Source organism: Acaromyces ingoldii, assembly GCF_003144295.1.
Source record: "Acaromyces ingoldii strain MCA 4198 unplaced genomic scaffold FA10scaffold_6, whole genome shotgun sequence".
NCBI lineage: Eukaryota > Fungi > Basidiomycota > Exobasidiomycetes > Exobasidiales > Cryptobasidiaceae > Acaromyces > Acaromyces ingoldii.
Window position 1 is genome coordinate 854,709 of NW_020290252.1, and position 16,178 is coordinate 870,886.

Genomic DNA, 16,178 nt, shown 5'->3' on the forward strand with positions numbered 1-16,178 from the left:
GCTAGTGTCTTATTCAAAGCCTGCCACTACTAGTCTCCGAGCAATGACAAATGCAAACAATCTTATTCGCACAGGGACGGGCCGGGCGCGATGAGCTCCGCAAGTCTAGTCGAAGGAAAAGGAGCTCAGTCTAGGGAAGGCCAACCTCAACAAGGCCGATCTGCGAGCGGCAAGGGTGGAAAGCCTTGACGACCAGGCCGGCCTGCTCGACAAGGGCATCAAACTCCGCAGGCGATCGCTCGATGCCGTTGATGAGGCCCATCATGTTGATGTCGCGCTGGTGGCTGAAGCGCGCGGCGTCGCCGTAGTTGGCCGGCAGCGGGGCAGCAGGCCGGGCGATGCGGTCGTCGCCCGAGGCACACACCATGATCTGTTCGGCCAGCAAGATGCGCGAGTGGGGTGCCAGGGCGGGCTTGAGGGCGCGCAGGATCGCGATGCTCTCGCGGTCGGCCCAGTCGTGCACCACGTGGCGCAGCAGGTAGACGTGGGCGCCCTGGACGGGCTGCGTCTGGAAAAAGTCGTGGGGCTGCAGCTCGCAGCGGTCGACGAGATCGGCGGCGCGCTCCGCCCAGATCTTGCGACCCTGTTCAATGACGGGCGGGCGGTCCTGCACGACGAAGCGCAGGTTGGAAAAGGCACGGCCAAGGGCAATACACATCTGGCCCACGCCGCCGCCCACATCGACGACGGTGGCGCCCTGGCCGAGGCCAGCCCAGTCGTAGTCGGCCAGCACACCGGGCACCTCGACGTCGCCTGCGCCCAGCATGGCCAGGCCAAAGCGCGCCAGCTGCTCGCGCGGCTTGCCCGTCTTCTCGTCGGGCTCCTCGAGCCACTCCCAGCGAGGCTTGCGGCCGTAGACGTCGGAAAAGGGAGCGTCGAGGATGTCGTACGACGCACCTGCTGGTGTGTCGAGCTTCGTCATCAATGCACCCGCCGCGTGGTAGGGCTCCTCGCCATAGTGGTGGATGTAGGCACAAAGACCGGCATTGTCGACGAGGTGGGCCGAGATGCGGTTGTTGGCAAACGTGTCGCGGCCCACCTCGGCCAGCATGTGGTTGGTAGCCAAGCAGCGGAGGATGCGCGCCAGCTTGCGGTGCTCGATGCCCGTGGCCTTGCCCAGCTCCACCGATGTCAGGGCCCCCTTTGGCGAGGCGGCAATCCGTTGAGGAACGCCGGCACGCACCGCAATGTGCAGCGCGCGGGCCTCGAAAAAGGAGCCGCACATCTGCAGGCAGCGCATGCCCGGGTCTTGGACCACTTCCGACAGCATGCCGGCGGCCCCCAGCAGCGTCTGCGAGCTGGCGTAGAGCGACTTGGATGGGAGAGCAGACGTCTTGTCTAGCTTCTCCCACTGCGACAGAATGGCCTCGCCACTGGTGGAGATGAGGGCGAGGAGCGCACGCAGCGACTGAGCGCGCTCCGAGAGCGAGGCGCCGACGACGGCCGACGTCGTCGGCGCAGCGGCCGTGCTGGTGGGTGTGGTAGCGCCTGGTGTCATCGTTGGATTGCTTGTGTCTGTATCGGGGGCATGGCCCAAACGTCAGAAAATAACCCTCTCTATAAGGGTCATTTCGACGCCCAGGGACAGGGTAATTTGACGAGATAAATCCGGCGCTGCCACACGGCGCCGTCTTTGGCGTCGCAATTTTAGACTAAATTGACGCGTAGTGTGGACCGTGCAGGGGACCAGTGTAGTACACCGAACGCCAAACAGAGCAGGCACTACGGCCAGCCGTGGGACGGGGTTGTCGCATCATCAATTATAATATAATGGCTCTTTGTGTTCGATGGCAGAATTTTCCGGCGGCGACACCTTCGAAGAAGACGCCTCTCTCTTCAGAAAAGAAAAGGACGTACCTCGACTCCCTCAGCCGGCCGTGATTACACTAAGAACGATTCGACGACAAGCCCGCGACAATGGCGACCCAGTTTGCCATTGTCGGCCACTCGTGCCGCTTCCCCGGCGGCGCCAACAGCCCCTCGCAGTTCTGGGAGCTGCTCAGCCAGGGCTTTGAGGCGTCAAGCGAGATCCCACGCCGTTGCTTTGACATCGAGCAGGTCTACGAGGCGCCCGAACGGAGCAGCCGCGGTGGGGGCCGCTATCGCCGCATGGGGGTGCGTCATGCGTCGCTGATTCACGATGCCGAGTGCTTCGATGCCACCTTTTTCGGCATCAGCCGGCGTGAGGCAAAGGTTATGGACCCGCAGCAGCGCCAGCTTCTCCAGGTGGCCCACGAGGCCGTCGAGGCTTCGGGCTACTGCCCCTCGTCGCCCACGCCGAGCACGAGAGCCGAGGAGTTCGGTGTCTACGTTGCGGCCGCCACGGATGACTACGTCGCAAATCTGAGCACTCAGGAGGTCGACGTCTTCTACTCTCCAGCCACGCTGCGTGCCTTTCTCTCGGGCCGCATCTCCCACCACTTTGGTTGGGAGGGGCCCAGCCTCGTTCTTGACACGGCATGCTCGTCGAGCCTGGTGACGCTGCACACTGCCTGCCGCGCCATTGCCGCCGGCGACTGTCGTTCGGCCCTCGTGGCTGGTGTCAACATCATTACCTCGCCTGCCATGTTCCTGGGCCTCTATCGCGGCCACTTTCTCAGCCAGGACGGCCGCTGCAAGACGTTTGACGAGAGTGCCGATGGCTATGGGCGGGCCGAGGGTGTGGCGGCGTTTGTAGTCAAGACACTGGACGATGCTCTGGCCGACGGCGACCACATCGAGGCTGTCATTCGTGCCACGGCCCTGAACCAGGTACGTTTATTCCCCTTCTCCTGCGGGGTTTTCTCAGCTTGGTTGGGAATTGTGCCTGACGCATCACTCTGTCAGTCCGGCCTGGCCAAATCGATCACCCACCCGGACCAGGCAACGCAGGTCAAGCTCTTCAAACGCGTCAACGACATGGCCGGCATCGATGCCTCGGCCGTCAGTGTCGTCGAGATGCACGGCACGGGCACAAAGGCAGGCGATCGCTGCGAGATGACGAGCTTGTCGACCGTCTACGGCAAGCAGGCCACCACTGCGCTCCACCTGGGCTCTGTCAAGGCCAATGTTGGCCATTGCGAGGCTGCTGCGGGCTTTGCAGGCCTGACAAAGCTACTGGCCATGCTGCGCCACCATGAGATCCCGCCGCAGATCAGCCTCAAGACGCTCAACCCGGAACTGGCGCCCCTCGTCGCCAACACCCGCATCGAGATTCCTACCACGCAGCAGCAGTGGCCTTCAGCAGACGATGCGCCCCGCATTGCCCTCCTCAACTCCATCGGTGCCGCAGGCTCCAATGCGACGGCGCTTCTGCAAGAGTGGGTGCCTGCTAGCGAGGAGAGCCAGGACCGCAAGCTGGGGTCGGACATGCTCTTCTGCCTCTCGGCCAAGTCCGCACGCGCATTCGACCGTCTTCTCACCGCCTTTATCGAGTACATTGGCACCCATCGCGACAGCACCAGCCTCGGTCAGCTGTGCTACGCTACCATGGCACGCCGCATCCACTACACGTCCTTTCGCCGTGCTCTGCCTGTGTCGCCGCACGATGACCTTGCGTCTCTCGAGGCCAAGCTCGTCGAATGGCGCAACGGTGAGGCACCCAAGAAGCTCGTCTCCAAGGCGACCCCCGTCTTTGTCCTGCTGCGTGCCCAGCACCCTCCCGTCGAGAGACTGCGCCACCATGTGGCTGCTGAGCCCGCATTCAAGCGGGCTTTTGAGACCGTCATCAACTCCGTCGAAGCCAGTCAAGAGATCGACGCCCTGCTAAGCAGCAGCGACAGTGAAGCGGACGCTCGCAAAACGGCGTTACTAGCCTTTGCATTCGAGATCTCCATCATGAAGCGATGGCAGGCGTGGGGCTTGCGCAACATCACGCTCATCTGTCCATCGAAGCGAGCGCATACAGTGGCGCGCATCCTCGCGGGAGACGTGCGTCTCGAAGAGGGATGGCAAAGGTACCAATCGGAGACCGAGGATTTACAAGAGCAGCAGTTCGTCACACTCGACGGTACTCCACACGCGACTGTCCCTGCTGGTGCCATCGCACTGGGCAAGGGGACCATGCGCGTCGTGACCGAGGCCGGTGCAGATGTGGCGCAGCTTCTCAGCGATGCGGCACCTGAGCCCAACACGGCAGGGCATCTGGCGAAACTCTTTGAGCATGGCATCTCGCTCAACTTCTCAAAGGTGCTCGAGGGACAGGGGCGCTGGCCTGCGGTCGACGAGCTGCCTCTCCATCCATTTGAAAAAGACGCCGTATGGGTCGACTACCAGCACCAGCCACCTACCATCGACGACGCCGCCCCTGCTCGCACAGCAACGGCCAAGAAGGAGGTGAAACGAGGCTATGCCATCTCAAAATCCGACGCGCATGCCAAGGGTCACGACGTGCGCGCGGCGGCCGTCATGGATGTGTCGCAGGTGCGCGACGAGATCATGGGCCATCTGGTAGCAGGGAAGGGCATGTGTCCCGCATCTGTGTACCACGAGCTCGCTTTTACGACGCTGCAGCAAGACGTGCACCGGGGCCGGAAAGAGGTGGTCGTGCTCGAGAGTGCACGCTACCATGCTCCTCTGATCTACAACGAGGCTGCGCCCGGACAACTCGTCTGTCAGCTCCTGGCAGCGCGCCAGCCGGGCGTCTATCAGGCCCGTGTTGGCTGGCAGCGCACACAGGGCGACCGTTTGACGCCGCATTTCACGGGTACGGTCAGCGTCAAGGAGGCAAACAGCGCCGCGCTCCACGCCACGGCCATTGCCTCGGACCAGCTGGGCGCCGCCGTTGACACGCGACAGCTCTACAAAACATTTGCCGAGCGCGTTGTCGAGTATGCGCCCCTCTACCAGACAATCGAGAGCCTTTCGCGCTCTTCGGACGGCTACGAAGGCCAGGCCACTCTCAAGCGCGGTGCATTTGTTCCCCGCGGCAGCCGTCGCGATGTGGTCAGCCCCATTCTTCAGGATACGATGCTGGTGAGTTGCATCAGTCGTTGAGAAGAGGGTGCACAGCTTCGCTAACTAGGTCAACGCCAGCACACGGCCGGCTATCTAGCCAACACGGGTCCCAAGTCGTCGCCGGACGTCAGCTTCATTGCCGTATCGCTCGGCTCGTTTGTCGGCCTGCTAGACACTGACGACGAGGCCGTTCAGGTGCGCGCAAGCACCGTGTGGGACGAGCGGACAGCTACCCTCACGTGTCGGGCATCGGCGCACTCGAGGACCGGCGCCGTGCTTGCCTCCTTGGGCGACCTTGTCTTCAAGCGGGTGGATGCCAAACAGTTTTCGGCGCTACTCACAGGTGGCTCGTCGATGGCGACGAAGGCCACACCGAAGACAAGGCCGACAAGAAGCCCTGACTCGTCGACAACAACAGCAATACCGAGCATGGAAAAGCTTGGTGAAAGAATTCGCAAGATCATCTGCGACGGCACGGGTGTGCCTGCCAGCGAAATCCACGGCTACACGGCCCTCGAAGAGCTTGGCGTCGACTCGCTCCTGTTCATTGAAATCATCGAGCAGCTGTCACCCTTTCTCCCCGGTGCAAACGGGTTGCAAGACCGAGCATCGGCCCAGCAGACGGTCGACGACTTTGTTGGCCTCTGTGCATCAATGGTGCCCTCTGTCGAGAGCAGCGTTGCGAGCGAGCAAGTGGCCAGTGGAGAGACCAAGGAAGAGGTAAACACCGACGACTCACCAACCTCGGTCCGTGAGACAACCGTACGGGTCCTGGCCCACATTCTGGCCATCGACGACGCTGCCTCGCTGCTCGCCAGCGACGCTTCCATGAACGAGCTCGGGCTCGACTCGCTGGGGTCCATCGAGCTTGCCGAGGGCCTTGCCCGGGATCTTGGTGTCACCACATGTTCCGACACCCTTGTTGCTTGTCAGAGCGTCGCCGAGCTTTGTGAGATCGTCGGTACGGAGGCAGCCAAGGTGCAACCGCCTTCATCACAGCGCGCACAAGGCCGCAGTACAGCGCAAGTTCATAGCCCAAGTCGCGTTGAGGAAGATAGGCCACTCCCTTCGCCTTCCTTCTACAAGACTGTGACGCCCTCCGAGGTCAGCTTTCTTCGCAGGGCCCTCCGGCTCGCTGAGAACCCGCGTCTGATTCGCAGGGGTGCTTCCCCCGGTGCCGCACCTCTCTTTCTCTGTGCTGACGGCTCGGGCATCCCCGCGTCGTACCTCACGCTGCCCACGGAGCAGGTGCGCGACATCTGGATTCTTCATCATGAACGCCTCTTCGACCCTCCGAGTCGCGACTGGGGCGTCGTCGAGCATGCAGCAGCCCTCGTGGCAGCCGTGGCTGATGTCTACCCGACAGGCCCCCTCATTGTCGGCGGCTGGTCATTCGGCGGAGTACTGGCATGGGAGATGACTCATCAGCTTCAAGCGATGGGTCGCACCGTCATGGGCACCCTCGCCGTCGATACGCCCTGCCCCCTTGGCCACACGCCCCTCGATGGCTCGATTCTTGATGCTTTGGTGCCTGAAGACGGTGGCGACACCCGCCTCGGCCAGGCCCGCCAGCTGATCCGCGCCTCGTTCCTCAAATCGGGCGACTGTATTCGACGCTATGCCGAACTGCCTGCATCGGCACAGACTGCCCTCAATGCGGCGAGGCAGTCCAACAAGCCCGTCAAATTGGCTCTTCTTCGCTGCAGCCAGGACTTCAAGGCGCGCTGGGCCACCGATGCCCAATTCGACTGGCTCACCCGCCGGTCTGGCGATCAGGGCAAAAAGCACCAACTCCTTGGTTGGGACAAGCTCGCCGGCCTCGACGTCGTCCTCGACATTCCGGGCTCCCACTTCACACCCTTTGCCAAGCGAAACGTGAGTTGCTCCCCCTGGTGCCAACTGGGAACCGGTGCTGACTTTGTTGCTCGCAGGTTGATGCCGTTTCAGCTGCCATCGAGCGTGCTTGCTACCTGCTTCAGTCTTAGTACTCGTTTCCAATAGATGTTTACGTTTCTCTTTCTGTGCATCACAACGGACCTGATCAAGTGCATGACACCTCGACGTTCCTCAGCTTTCGTGTGTTTCTGTCGAGCATTGTCGAACAGGCTGGCGTGATCTGCGAAACGACGAGGCAATTCCATTGCACTTTTCATCTCAGGGAGTCTAGTTCCCGCCTCGCTGTTGCCCAGTAGATTCATGCAGTAATGATGCTTGGCATCGTACACTTGCAGGCACGTGTGTAGTCTCTATCTGAAGCTGGTGTGAACCTCCTGAAAGGTGCTCGTGCACTATAAGATCATTCGATCATTGACGAATGGAGAGAAGCGCTAGGAGACAATCGCCAAAAAGAGGTCAGAACAAATTTGTTATCAATCTTGTTGCTCGAAAAGAGGTGGGGGAGAATTTAGTGGAAGAAAAGGTAGAAACGAATGCGAAAGAGGGTCAATAGCGTGTGCATCGAGGGTATGCATGAGTGGCACTTTTACAAGGCCAGCGAACCATCTAGTCCGAGCCGCCGCCGAGAATCGTTCCTACCACGCCCTGATCCTGCTTGCGGGGAATCTTGGAGCCGGGGAACTCAGAGTAGTGGCCCGTGGCGTTTGTGTTGTAACGCGTGCAAGGATTGTTACCGGCAGTAGCGAGCTTCTTGAAGGGCACATTGAAGTTCTTGCCGAGGAAGTCGAGCGCCTTGCCGGTGTCTTTGTAGATGGAACTGAGCAGCGTCGGCACCACCTCTTCCGTCGTGGTCTGGAACAAGAAGCACGACAGTGCCTGCGGGTCGGAGAGCAAGTCGGCTGTGTGCACTGCGCCGCCGGTGATGTCGGCTGCGTCAACGCCAGCAAAGCTGTTGACCTTGCCCGTGTTGCCGCCCAGAGACAAGAGGCTCTGGTCGATGCTGACAGCATGCAGCAGGTTAAGCACAATGTCGTCCAGGCCAAAGGTTGCAGCAAGCGGGCGACGGGTCCAGCTGGGCAGCAGGCGCTCGGTGCCGGGCGTGTAGGTCAGATTGCCACTTGCGCCCTTTTCCACGCCAAAGAAGGCGAGGAGGTTCTTTTCATCGAGGTAGATCCGGTTGTAGCCATTCTCGTCGACGGTGTTGTTGGCAGCAAACTCGGCCACGAAGCGCTCCGCTGCAGTCGTGACGACGAGACCACCAAACGCGGACTGGAAGAAGTACGGGTTGGTGGCCACGCTCTGGTGCCAGCGGTTTGCCTTGTGCTGCAACATGAGCTCGGCATTGTAGACGTCCTTGCCGTCGGTGGCATCGTTGTTGCCGAGTGCGAGCAGGTCCTTGAAGTAGGGCATGTAAAGCTCCACGTTGTCGTAGCCCGAGCCAGGAGCGTAGTAGTCTTGTCGCACAATCGATGCGTCACCTTCGTAGATCTGTGACGCTCGTCAGCGCGACGGTGCTTAAAATCAGAGCAAAACACCACCTCTATTTACTCACGTTGTGCGCGTTGATGCCGGCCGGCTCACCAACAAGGACGTCTTCCAATGCACCAAGGTCCTTGGACTTGAAGGGCCCTCCGATGGACCATGACAAGTCGAGAATATTACCGTTGAAGACAACGGCGTACGCATTGAGAGCAAGTGCCAGGTCGTACTCTACGCCAAACACCTTGTTGATACCGTCAATACCTTGGAAGAGGTTGGTAACACCATTACGGTTGAAGTAACCGTGGTTGGCAAGCTGCAAAGAAAGTGTTGTGAGCAGCTTGACACAACATGACAGAGATTGCACATACGCACGATGTTCAGTCCAGGGCAAGGGCCACGAAGGTCATCGGGTCCAGGGGGAATGTACTTGTGCTCATCGGACGTCAGGTCGACATACTGCTCCTTGGCATTGTACTTGAAGTTGTCGGGATTGAGCAAGGCCGTGAGTCGACGGTGTCCGAAACCACCACCGGGAGTCTCTAGCGAGGACGATGCGTTCTCGGCACGCTTCAGAATGTCGCCAAAAGCGTACTTGCCGGCCTTTATTTCGGCCGCACGCTTAAGGAACTCGGCGTACTGGGGCGAAGAAGGGTCTTTGAGGGCGGGGAAAGCCGAGACGCCGCTCAGAAGGCAGGTTGCCGCGAGAGAGAGAAAGTAGAAAGCCTTCATGGCTGTGAAAAGAGCGGAAGGGATAGAGAGAGGGGGAAAGGGGAGATGAAGATGGAGAAGGACGCGGGGTTTTCTTCTCCTCCGCTTTATATTTCTATGTATCCAACCTTATTGGTCAAGCTCGTCTGTGTGCGAAGAAAGAAGCATACTTCGAACAATCTCTTCTCCGATTGGCCATCAGGACATTCGATGGTGTGATAGCGACGGTGCAGCTTCTGCGGATTTAGGGTGCTCGCAATGGAACATTCCGCTGTCACGGACCCTAACGCATGGGAGCATGTGTACGGTTCACTCACAGATACGCTAGAAGGTCAAGCCCTGCTTCACCTGCAGGTGATGACCTGCAGGATGCCGCTGCAAATCTTGATGCACGATGGGGAAGCTGAGAAATTGATCTGCCCGGGTTCGTTACGGGGAATTTCGCAGTCGTGTCGTTCAATGGCGTAATTTGCCCGACTGATGTGCTCAAGAGGTGTCTGACATTCTTCCGAAGAAACGGTCTTCTTTCACCGGATCTGAGCGAGACAAGAGGTATGATGGATTTCAAGGATAATATCTGGGTAACAAGTGAAAGCGAATGGCGAAGAATTTTCACAAAACAAGATCGCAAGCGGAAAGAACGACAGCAGACCCTAGCTGGCCAGCAATTTCTCAATCTGCCCCGAGATTTTGCTCGGCTTAACGTTGGGGGCAAAGCGCTCGACGACTTTACCGTCTTTGTTGACGAGGAACTCTGTTTGTGAAATTATCGTCAGTACGGGATTGTTCCGCTTTTGTCTCAGCACACGCACTCGTGAAATTCCCTGAGTAGTGTGTTTTTAGCTAGTCAGCACGGAAATTGAAGCTTTCTACGTTGGAACGCACATTTGATGTTTTGCAGACCGAAAAGACCTGGCTTCTCCTTCTTCAGAAAGCGGAAAACCTCGTCTGAAAAGGAAGAGACGAGTTAGCTAAGCCTCACTGACGACCGGAAGCAGAAAAGTCACTTGTGTTTTGACCGTTTACGTCGCTCTTTGCTAGGACGTCCTGTCGTATTCATCAAAGATTAGCCAAGAATGCATCTGCTCACGTTTCCCTGTCAGACGCACAAACGTCACACCGTAATTCTTCTGGCAAAATGCACCGATCGCTGCATCGTCAGCGGCCGCTTCCTTGGGAAACTGTCCACTGGGGACTAGCACCGCGCAGACAGTGGTCAGCCTTTTTTGCCTTGATATGGCAGAATATACGTACAGCCCAAGATGACCAGTCCCTTTTCATGGTACTTTTCGTGCAACTGCTGGAGGTCCGCAACTGTGAGGGCGAGCTAGGTTAGTGAAAAGTTCTCTTTCCGAAAAAAATTGCTCTTTGTACCCACGCTGGGGTGTGAAAATGCACTGTACACCAGTGTTGACGACCAGGACAACCTTGCCCTTCAAGTCTTCGAATGCGACTTGTTCTCCGTTGGGCTTCTTTGCGCTCAAATCGTAAAATGCAACCATTTTTGCAGTTCTGGTGATGATTGTTGGGCGAAAATGAGGTGCTCCGGATCGAGCAGCCATCTTATACTGCTTTGTGCATCCGTGTCTTCTTATCGCCCTGCCTGCTGCGTAAAGGTGATGTCGTGATTGGAAGGTTTGTGCACGCACAAAATGCCCGAGGAGTCCAAGCGCGAAATAAGGATCTTTCGGCGGCAGACGCTAGTGCCGCCGCCGGGATTGGAGAACGCCTGTGCTTGGCACACTCTGCTTTTCGGCCCCGATCGCGTCATCGGCAATTCAGATGGAGCAATATAATCTATATGTCAAATGCCATGCAGGGTGCGAATCTCATTTGCGCAAAGTCACAAACCCTGCAGGAGACTCATCTCGGAAACCGGGTACCTGTACGAAGCCCATCACAGAAGCGCTCGCTCCTGCATCCGAATGTTCTCAATGCGTACAAGTCTCTGAGCGAGCACATCGTCTCGTCGACGCAAAGCCGCCTGGAGCGCGAGATGTCGACAGTGCCGGTCCTGGTCTCTGTCACGCCATCCTTTTCGCTTCGTGCGAGATACAAGCGGAGGTGGCTAGTTGCTAATAACATTCTGCTGGAAGACCCCTAAGCCGTGCTGCAATGGCGCTCCTCCGTCGCCCCCGTCTAATTCCGGCGTCGCGGCGAGTAGCAATCCAAATGGTGTTTGAGAGCCACGAGGGCCTATAAGAAGTGGCCCTCGATTTTCCCTCTACTCGCCCGCCTCATCGTATCTCACCGTAAGATTCCTCTCTTTCCAATTCAGCTCACCATGAGAACGGTAGTCACGGTCTTCTCCCTGTTATTACCAACCTTACTCCTCCTCGTCGACTTTGCATGCGCGCAGCCCGTCAACACGACCAGCAGCGACGAATATGAGTACATTGTCGTCGGTAGTGGCCCTGGCGGCGGCACGTTGGCCAGTCGACTGGCGCGGGCAGGACACAAGACGCTCCTGATCGAAGCGGGAGACGACCAGAGTGCCAATCTGAATGTCACCGTACCCGGCTACATGGCAGCCGTGACAGAGGACAAGAAGCTGCGTTGGGACATTTTCGTCAACCACTACAAAGACCAACAGCGCGCCCAACGTGATCCAAAGTACGTGTGGGAGACATCACCGTTCGAGTACCACGTCGGTCCCGGTGCTCCTGATGGTGCTGAGCCACGCGGCATCCTCTATCCTCGCGCACAAACCATTGGTGGATGCGGCACACACAATGCACTCATCTGGATTCTGCCCCACGAGAGCGACTGGAACAACATTGCCGGCATCACGGGCGACAGCTCCTGGAGTGCAGCCAACATGAAGCAGTACGAGCAAAAGGTCTTTAGCTGGCTCCACACCCAGCCCACTGATCCCACCATCTTGATCAACGACCTGTCGCTTGCGCAGCAGTACGTCGCTGGTGCTGCTGCTGCCGGCATTGGACCGGACCCCATCAATGCGGTGACAGGACTGGTGAACCTGCTCTTGAACGACCCAAACAGCCAGATCAATCCTCAGCGCGACTCGACCGAAGGCTTCTTCCAAGTCCCGCTCACGATGAATGCAGGCACCCGTACAGGCGTCTACCAGCTCATCAAAGAGACCGTCAAGCAGGGCTACCCGCTCACGGTGCAGACAAACACCTTTGTGACCAAGATTGTCATCGATCAGTCCAACAGCACCGCACCGCCCAAGGCGACGGGCGTCGAATTTCAAAAGGGAAAATACTTGTACCGAGCCAGCCCGCTCAGCGTACAGAAGAACCCGTCCACCGCTGGATCGGCCAAGGCGACGCGAGAGGTCATCGTGTCAGGGGGCGCCTACAACACACCGCAGCTTCTGAAGCTGAGCGGCATCGGCCCAAAGCAGGAACTGGAGCAATTCAAGATCCCCGTCATCAAGGATCTGCAGGGTGTCGGCAAAAACCTGCAGGACCGATACGAGATCCCGGTCAACGTACAGCACACCAAGGACTTCAACATCCTCAAGGGATGCACCTTCGACTCCAAGCCGCACGACCAATGCCTGAAGCAATGGCAGAACAACCCCTACATCCTGGGTCAGCGTGGTGCGTATGCTACCAACGGTCTGGCAGCGGCCATCGTCAAACGTTCCAGCTACGCGTCCGACTCCAACACCGACCTCATCATCTTTGGTGGCCCAGTCAACTTTGACGGTTACTACCCAGGCTGGGCCGAGCATGCCATCGCCGACCACAAGCACTTTTCCTGGTACACGCTCAAGGCGCACACCCGCAACCACGCCGGTACAGTGGAGCTACGCTCAGCCGACCCGTTCGACCCACCGTCGGTCAACTTCAACTACTTTGACACGGGCACGACGGAAAACGGAGCCGACCAGCTAGATTTGCAGGCCATTGTGCAGGCCATCAATACCTCACGCAGCGCCCTGGCCGAGTACTCGCACTACGGTCTACTGGGCGGACCGCCATTCACAGAAGAGGCACCAGGTCCAGCAGTGCAGACGGAGGCCGAGCTGCAAGACTACGTCAAGGACCGTGCTTGGGGTCACCATGCTTCGTGCACAACGCCTATTGGCTCCGATAACGACCCAAATGCTGTACTAGACGGACAGTTCCGCGTGCGCGGTGTTGATGGACTGCGCGTCGTGGACGCCAGTGTCTTCCCTCAGATTCCCGGCGTGTTCATCCAAGCACCCATCTACATCATCAGCGAAAAAGCAGCCGATGTAATTCTCAGCGCTGCCAAGTAACGCAGATAGTTGCTCTTCTTTTGTTCCTCTTTAATTACCGTGTCCGTCCACCAGGAGAAACTGGACCGAATCTCTATACAAGTTGTCCTTGCCGTGTAGATCCTTGCTTTCGGACGCATGAGTGATCGGTATCTGTAGATGGCGTCATCGTTCCAGCTGACGAATGCCAATTCTTTCATCGGGCAAGAGGCGGCACACGGGACCGCTGCAAAGCGAGAATTGCAACATCGGGGGTAAGTAATCCAGCCAGCGTTTCGAGAGAACAGGCAAACATATGCAGAAGGGAATGTTCTTCATCTGCACCCTTGGTCGCCGAGCTAATGACATCTATGCGTGCAAGACCATCAATCTAAGCGCCAGAACATGTGCATGTTCGCATGCAGATCTGGTCAGCTCGGGCAGAGACGTCGCTCGTGTCATGTCTGGAATTTTCGCCCACCTCAAAGACGTGCTGAGTCCTCAATCATCAAACTGACGTGATCATGGGTAACTTGTGAGCAATGGTCCTCTGTGTTAGCGGCGATCGCGACAGAGATGCATGTGTCGGGACCCTGTTGAGAACCCTGCATCTCCGCTTCAGATCCTTCATGCACCTCCGGTTGACATTGGCTCTCGTCTCCCGGATTCGGAATTCATAAGAGGTTTCTTTGAACGACGTTCTTCTTCGTGGAAGGACGCAGGCTCTGTCTACGTGCGCCATTGGAAAGGAGAATCCATCCATGCCCTTTACATTTTACTTGCACGGTGTCGTGATGGTAGATCGCAAAGGTGTGCTTCTCGGATGAGCGGATAGCCGCAAACGGAAACGGACAGTGAATCGAATGACGGTATATAGTTTCAAGTCACCGTTGCCAGACCCATGCCAGGTCTACTTCACGTCCAGAAATCAGGCCACTTCGTCCATTCACCGACGCAAGCATTCTTCATGGTGTGGGAGGCGTACAACGGCAAAACGCTCTTTCTCACGGGCACGACTGGCTTTGTCGGGTCGGCGCTTCTATTGCGCCTCCTGAGCCAGTCGCGTCCGGAGCGTGTGTTCGTGCTCTGTCGAGGTGGAGCAAAGTGAGTCTAGACTCCAAATCCGGGCTCTGAGACAGAGACTAAGTGCGGAAGCGACTCGCCATCAGAGGTGCTGCATCGAAATGGGCCAAGCTCTTGCCAGAGCTGCAGGCCACTGCCTTGGTGCAGGATCCCCGCATCACGGTCCTCGACGGTGACATGACCTCGATCGACTTTGGACTGTCGGACAGTGATGTTCAGCTTCTGCGCGAGTCAGTCCACTTCTTCATCCATGCCGCCTCGACAATTCACTTGCGCATGAAATTGCGCGAGCTGTCTTACTCGGTCATTGCGCCAAGTGTTTGGCTTGCTCGACTAGCCTTTTCCAGCCGCAAATTGGAGCGTTTTGTTTTCATCTCCACCGCCTACGCCAATGCACACCTCTGGACCCAAGACGCGTCTTGCAGCGACGTACAGATCAAGGAACAAATCTACCCTCTGATCAAGGATGAGAATCCCTTTTTCGCAGCTCCCAACGCCTGGCAAGACGTGCAAAAGAACGGGTCGACGGCCGAATTTGAAGCACACAACTATCCCTGGGCGTACGCGTATGCAAAGCACCTGACTGAGCGCTTGTTGCTCTTTTTCGCCTCGCAACGTGGCGTTCTGGGCAAGCTCTTGATTGTGCGGCCCTCGGTCATTGGTCCTGCCCAGCAGTATCCCTTCCCCGGCTTCTCTACGGCCACTTCGACGCCAACTACTGCTTGCGCGACCGCGTTTGTCTTGCATCCAGGACGTTCGATGCTCTTTGCTACACGCTGCACAGACCCGGCACGCACATCTACCATTGACGAGGTGCCAGTGGACGTTGTTGTCGATCGAACACTGGCACACTTGGCGGCTGGAACGAGCGGCTGTGTGCATGCAGTCGCAGGGGCCCCAGGTCGCGTCACAATTGAAGACTGGGCCAGAGCCAACAACAAAGAGCGTCGCATTCCGTGGCACGTCAAGCTCAAGTGGACCGACGCCGACTGGCATGCGCGCCAGCTATGCCCGCTCGCACGCATCTTCAAGATCGTAGGCACATCCTTCGACTTTCGACAAGACAAGACGGACGCTCTCGCTCGTCAGCTACCACAACACGAATTGCAGGCATTGAAGCTGTACATGGACACATCTGCTGACTACAGCGTTGCATCGCGGCGCCGTCACATCCGCGAATTGGGCATCGAAATGGCTCAACGCAAAAAGTGGCCCGTATTCCTGGTCAAGTTGATGTGTCGCAAAGAGGCCAGATTGCAGCAGCAGCCGCACGTCTATCCACAGGACTCGGCTGAAACGCCCCTGTCAGAAAAATAAAACAGGGCCCCATGCGACCGCAAAGCCCCCTGTTCCTGCGCGCATGTGACGCGGACGCTCTGTTCGCTTCAACAGATATTGACGGTGAAAAAAAGCCAGCCAGCCAACCCTCTCACTTCCGTAAAAGCCCAACCTGCAGAGCTCTTGCTGCCTTCGCTCCTTTCTCCCCTTGCGCCTGTGACAGCGCCCACAGTTCCCACGGGCCGTACTTGATCGGACCCTCCCACGTTCATTACTCAGACTGTACACACAACTTTCTTTTTCTCTGCTACTATATCATTTCTGCCTGGTGATGTGCGGCCAAGGTGCCAGCAGCCTTGCTGTCTCGAGCTGTACCAATAAGATTGACGGTGCGGAGGCTGCTTGAACCAGTTAAGCCAACGATGCCCTCCCTGACGCTCAAACAGCTCTTCGGAGACCCTCTGTTTGACAAAGCTATATTTCTGGCTAAGGTGACGGAAAAGCCAAGTCACCGGTTGTGAAAGAGATGCTCCGCCCGTCACAACTGTGAAAAAGTCTTCCCGTGAGCAGAGCACTGAGCGTCGAGCTGCTGCTCAGCTGCTAC

General features: G+C 57.9%; 6 protein-coding genes across 6 annotated transcripts; 3 read left to right on the forward strand and 3 right to left on the reverse strand.

Annotated features, from left to right (window-relative positions):
* Positions 1-66: 66 nt before the first annotated feature.
* On the reverse strand, positions 67-1,429 carry FA10DRAFT_245037 (S-adenosyl-L-methionine-dependent methyltransferase). Its single transcript, XM_025519365.1, has one exon. The coding sequence runs from the start codon at positions 1,268-1,270 to the stop codon at positions 131-133; it is 1,140 nt and encodes a 379-aa protein (XP_025375208.1). The 5' UTR covers positions 1,271-1,429; the 3' UTR covers positions 67-130.
* Positions 1,430-1,917: 488 nt separating this feature from the next.
* On the forward strand, positions 1,918-6,920 carry FA10DRAFT_296877 (ketoacyl-synt-domain-containing protein; the record flags this gene model as incomplete). The annotated part of the gene is made up of 4 exons (XM_025524509.1): positions 1,918-2,751; positions 2,827-4,953; positions 5,014-6,810; positions 6,867-6,920. 4 exons carry the CDS (start codon positions 1,918-1,920, stop codon positions 6,918-6,920), a joined length of 4,812 nt encoding a protein of 1,603 aa, XP_025375209.1.
* A 517-nt stretch (positions 6,921-7,437) lies between these two features.
* On the reverse strand, positions 7,438-9,087 carry FA10DRAFT_296882 (hypothetical protein; the record flags this gene model as incomplete). Its single annotated transcript, XM_025524510.1, has 3 exons — positions 8,686-9,087; positions 8,384-8,626; positions 7,438-8,319 (listed from the first exon to the last, which is right to left on the reverse strand). Exons 1-3 carry the CDS (start codon positions 9,040-9,042, stop codon positions 7,438-7,440), a joined length of 1,482 nt encoding a protein of 493 aa, XP_025375210.1. The 5' UTR covers positions 9,043-9,087.
* Positions 9,088-9,674: 587 nt separating this feature from the next.
* Positions 9,675-10,523, reverse strand: FA10DRAFT_288706 (thioredoxin-like protein; the record flags this gene model as incomplete). Its single annotated transcript, XM_025524227.1, has 7 exons — positions 9,675-9,775; positions 9,834-9,845; positions 9,907-9,969; positions 10,029-10,068; positions 10,131-10,216; positions 10,276-10,335; positions 10,400-10,523. The coding sequence occupies 7 exons, from the start codon at positions 10,521-10,523 to the stop codon at positions 9,675-9,677; spliced, it is 486 nt and encodes a 161-aa protein (XP_025375211.1).
* A 782-nt stretch (positions 10,524-11,305) lies between these two features.
* Positions 11,306-13,255, forward strand: FA10DRAFT_288707 (alcohol oxidase; the record flags this gene model as incomplete). The annotated part of the gene is made up of 1 exon (XM_025524228.1): positions 11,306-13,255. One exon carries the CDS (start codon positions 11,306-11,308, stop codon positions 13,253-13,255), a length of 1,950 nt encoding a protein of 649 aa, XP_025375212.1.
* Positions 13,256-14,180: 925 nt separating this feature from the next.
* On the forward strand, positions 14,181-15,819 carry FA10DRAFT_296884 (hypothetical protein; the record flags this gene model as incomplete). Its single annotated transcript, XM_025524511.1, has 2 exons — positions 14,181-14,317; positions 14,383-15,819. 2 exons carry the CDS (start codon positions 14,181-14,183, stop codon positions 15,611-15,613), a joined length of 1,368 nt encoding a protein of 455 aa, XP_025375213.1. The 3' UTR covers positions 15,614-15,819.
* Positions 15,820-16,178: the final 359 nt, after the last annotated feature.

Excerpts from the sequence above, each read along its gene's own strand:
- FA10DRAFT_245037 (XM_025519365.1), bottom strand. The coding sequence starts at position 1,270 with ATGCTGTCGGAAGTGGTCCAAGACCCGGGCATGCGCTGCCTGCAGATG.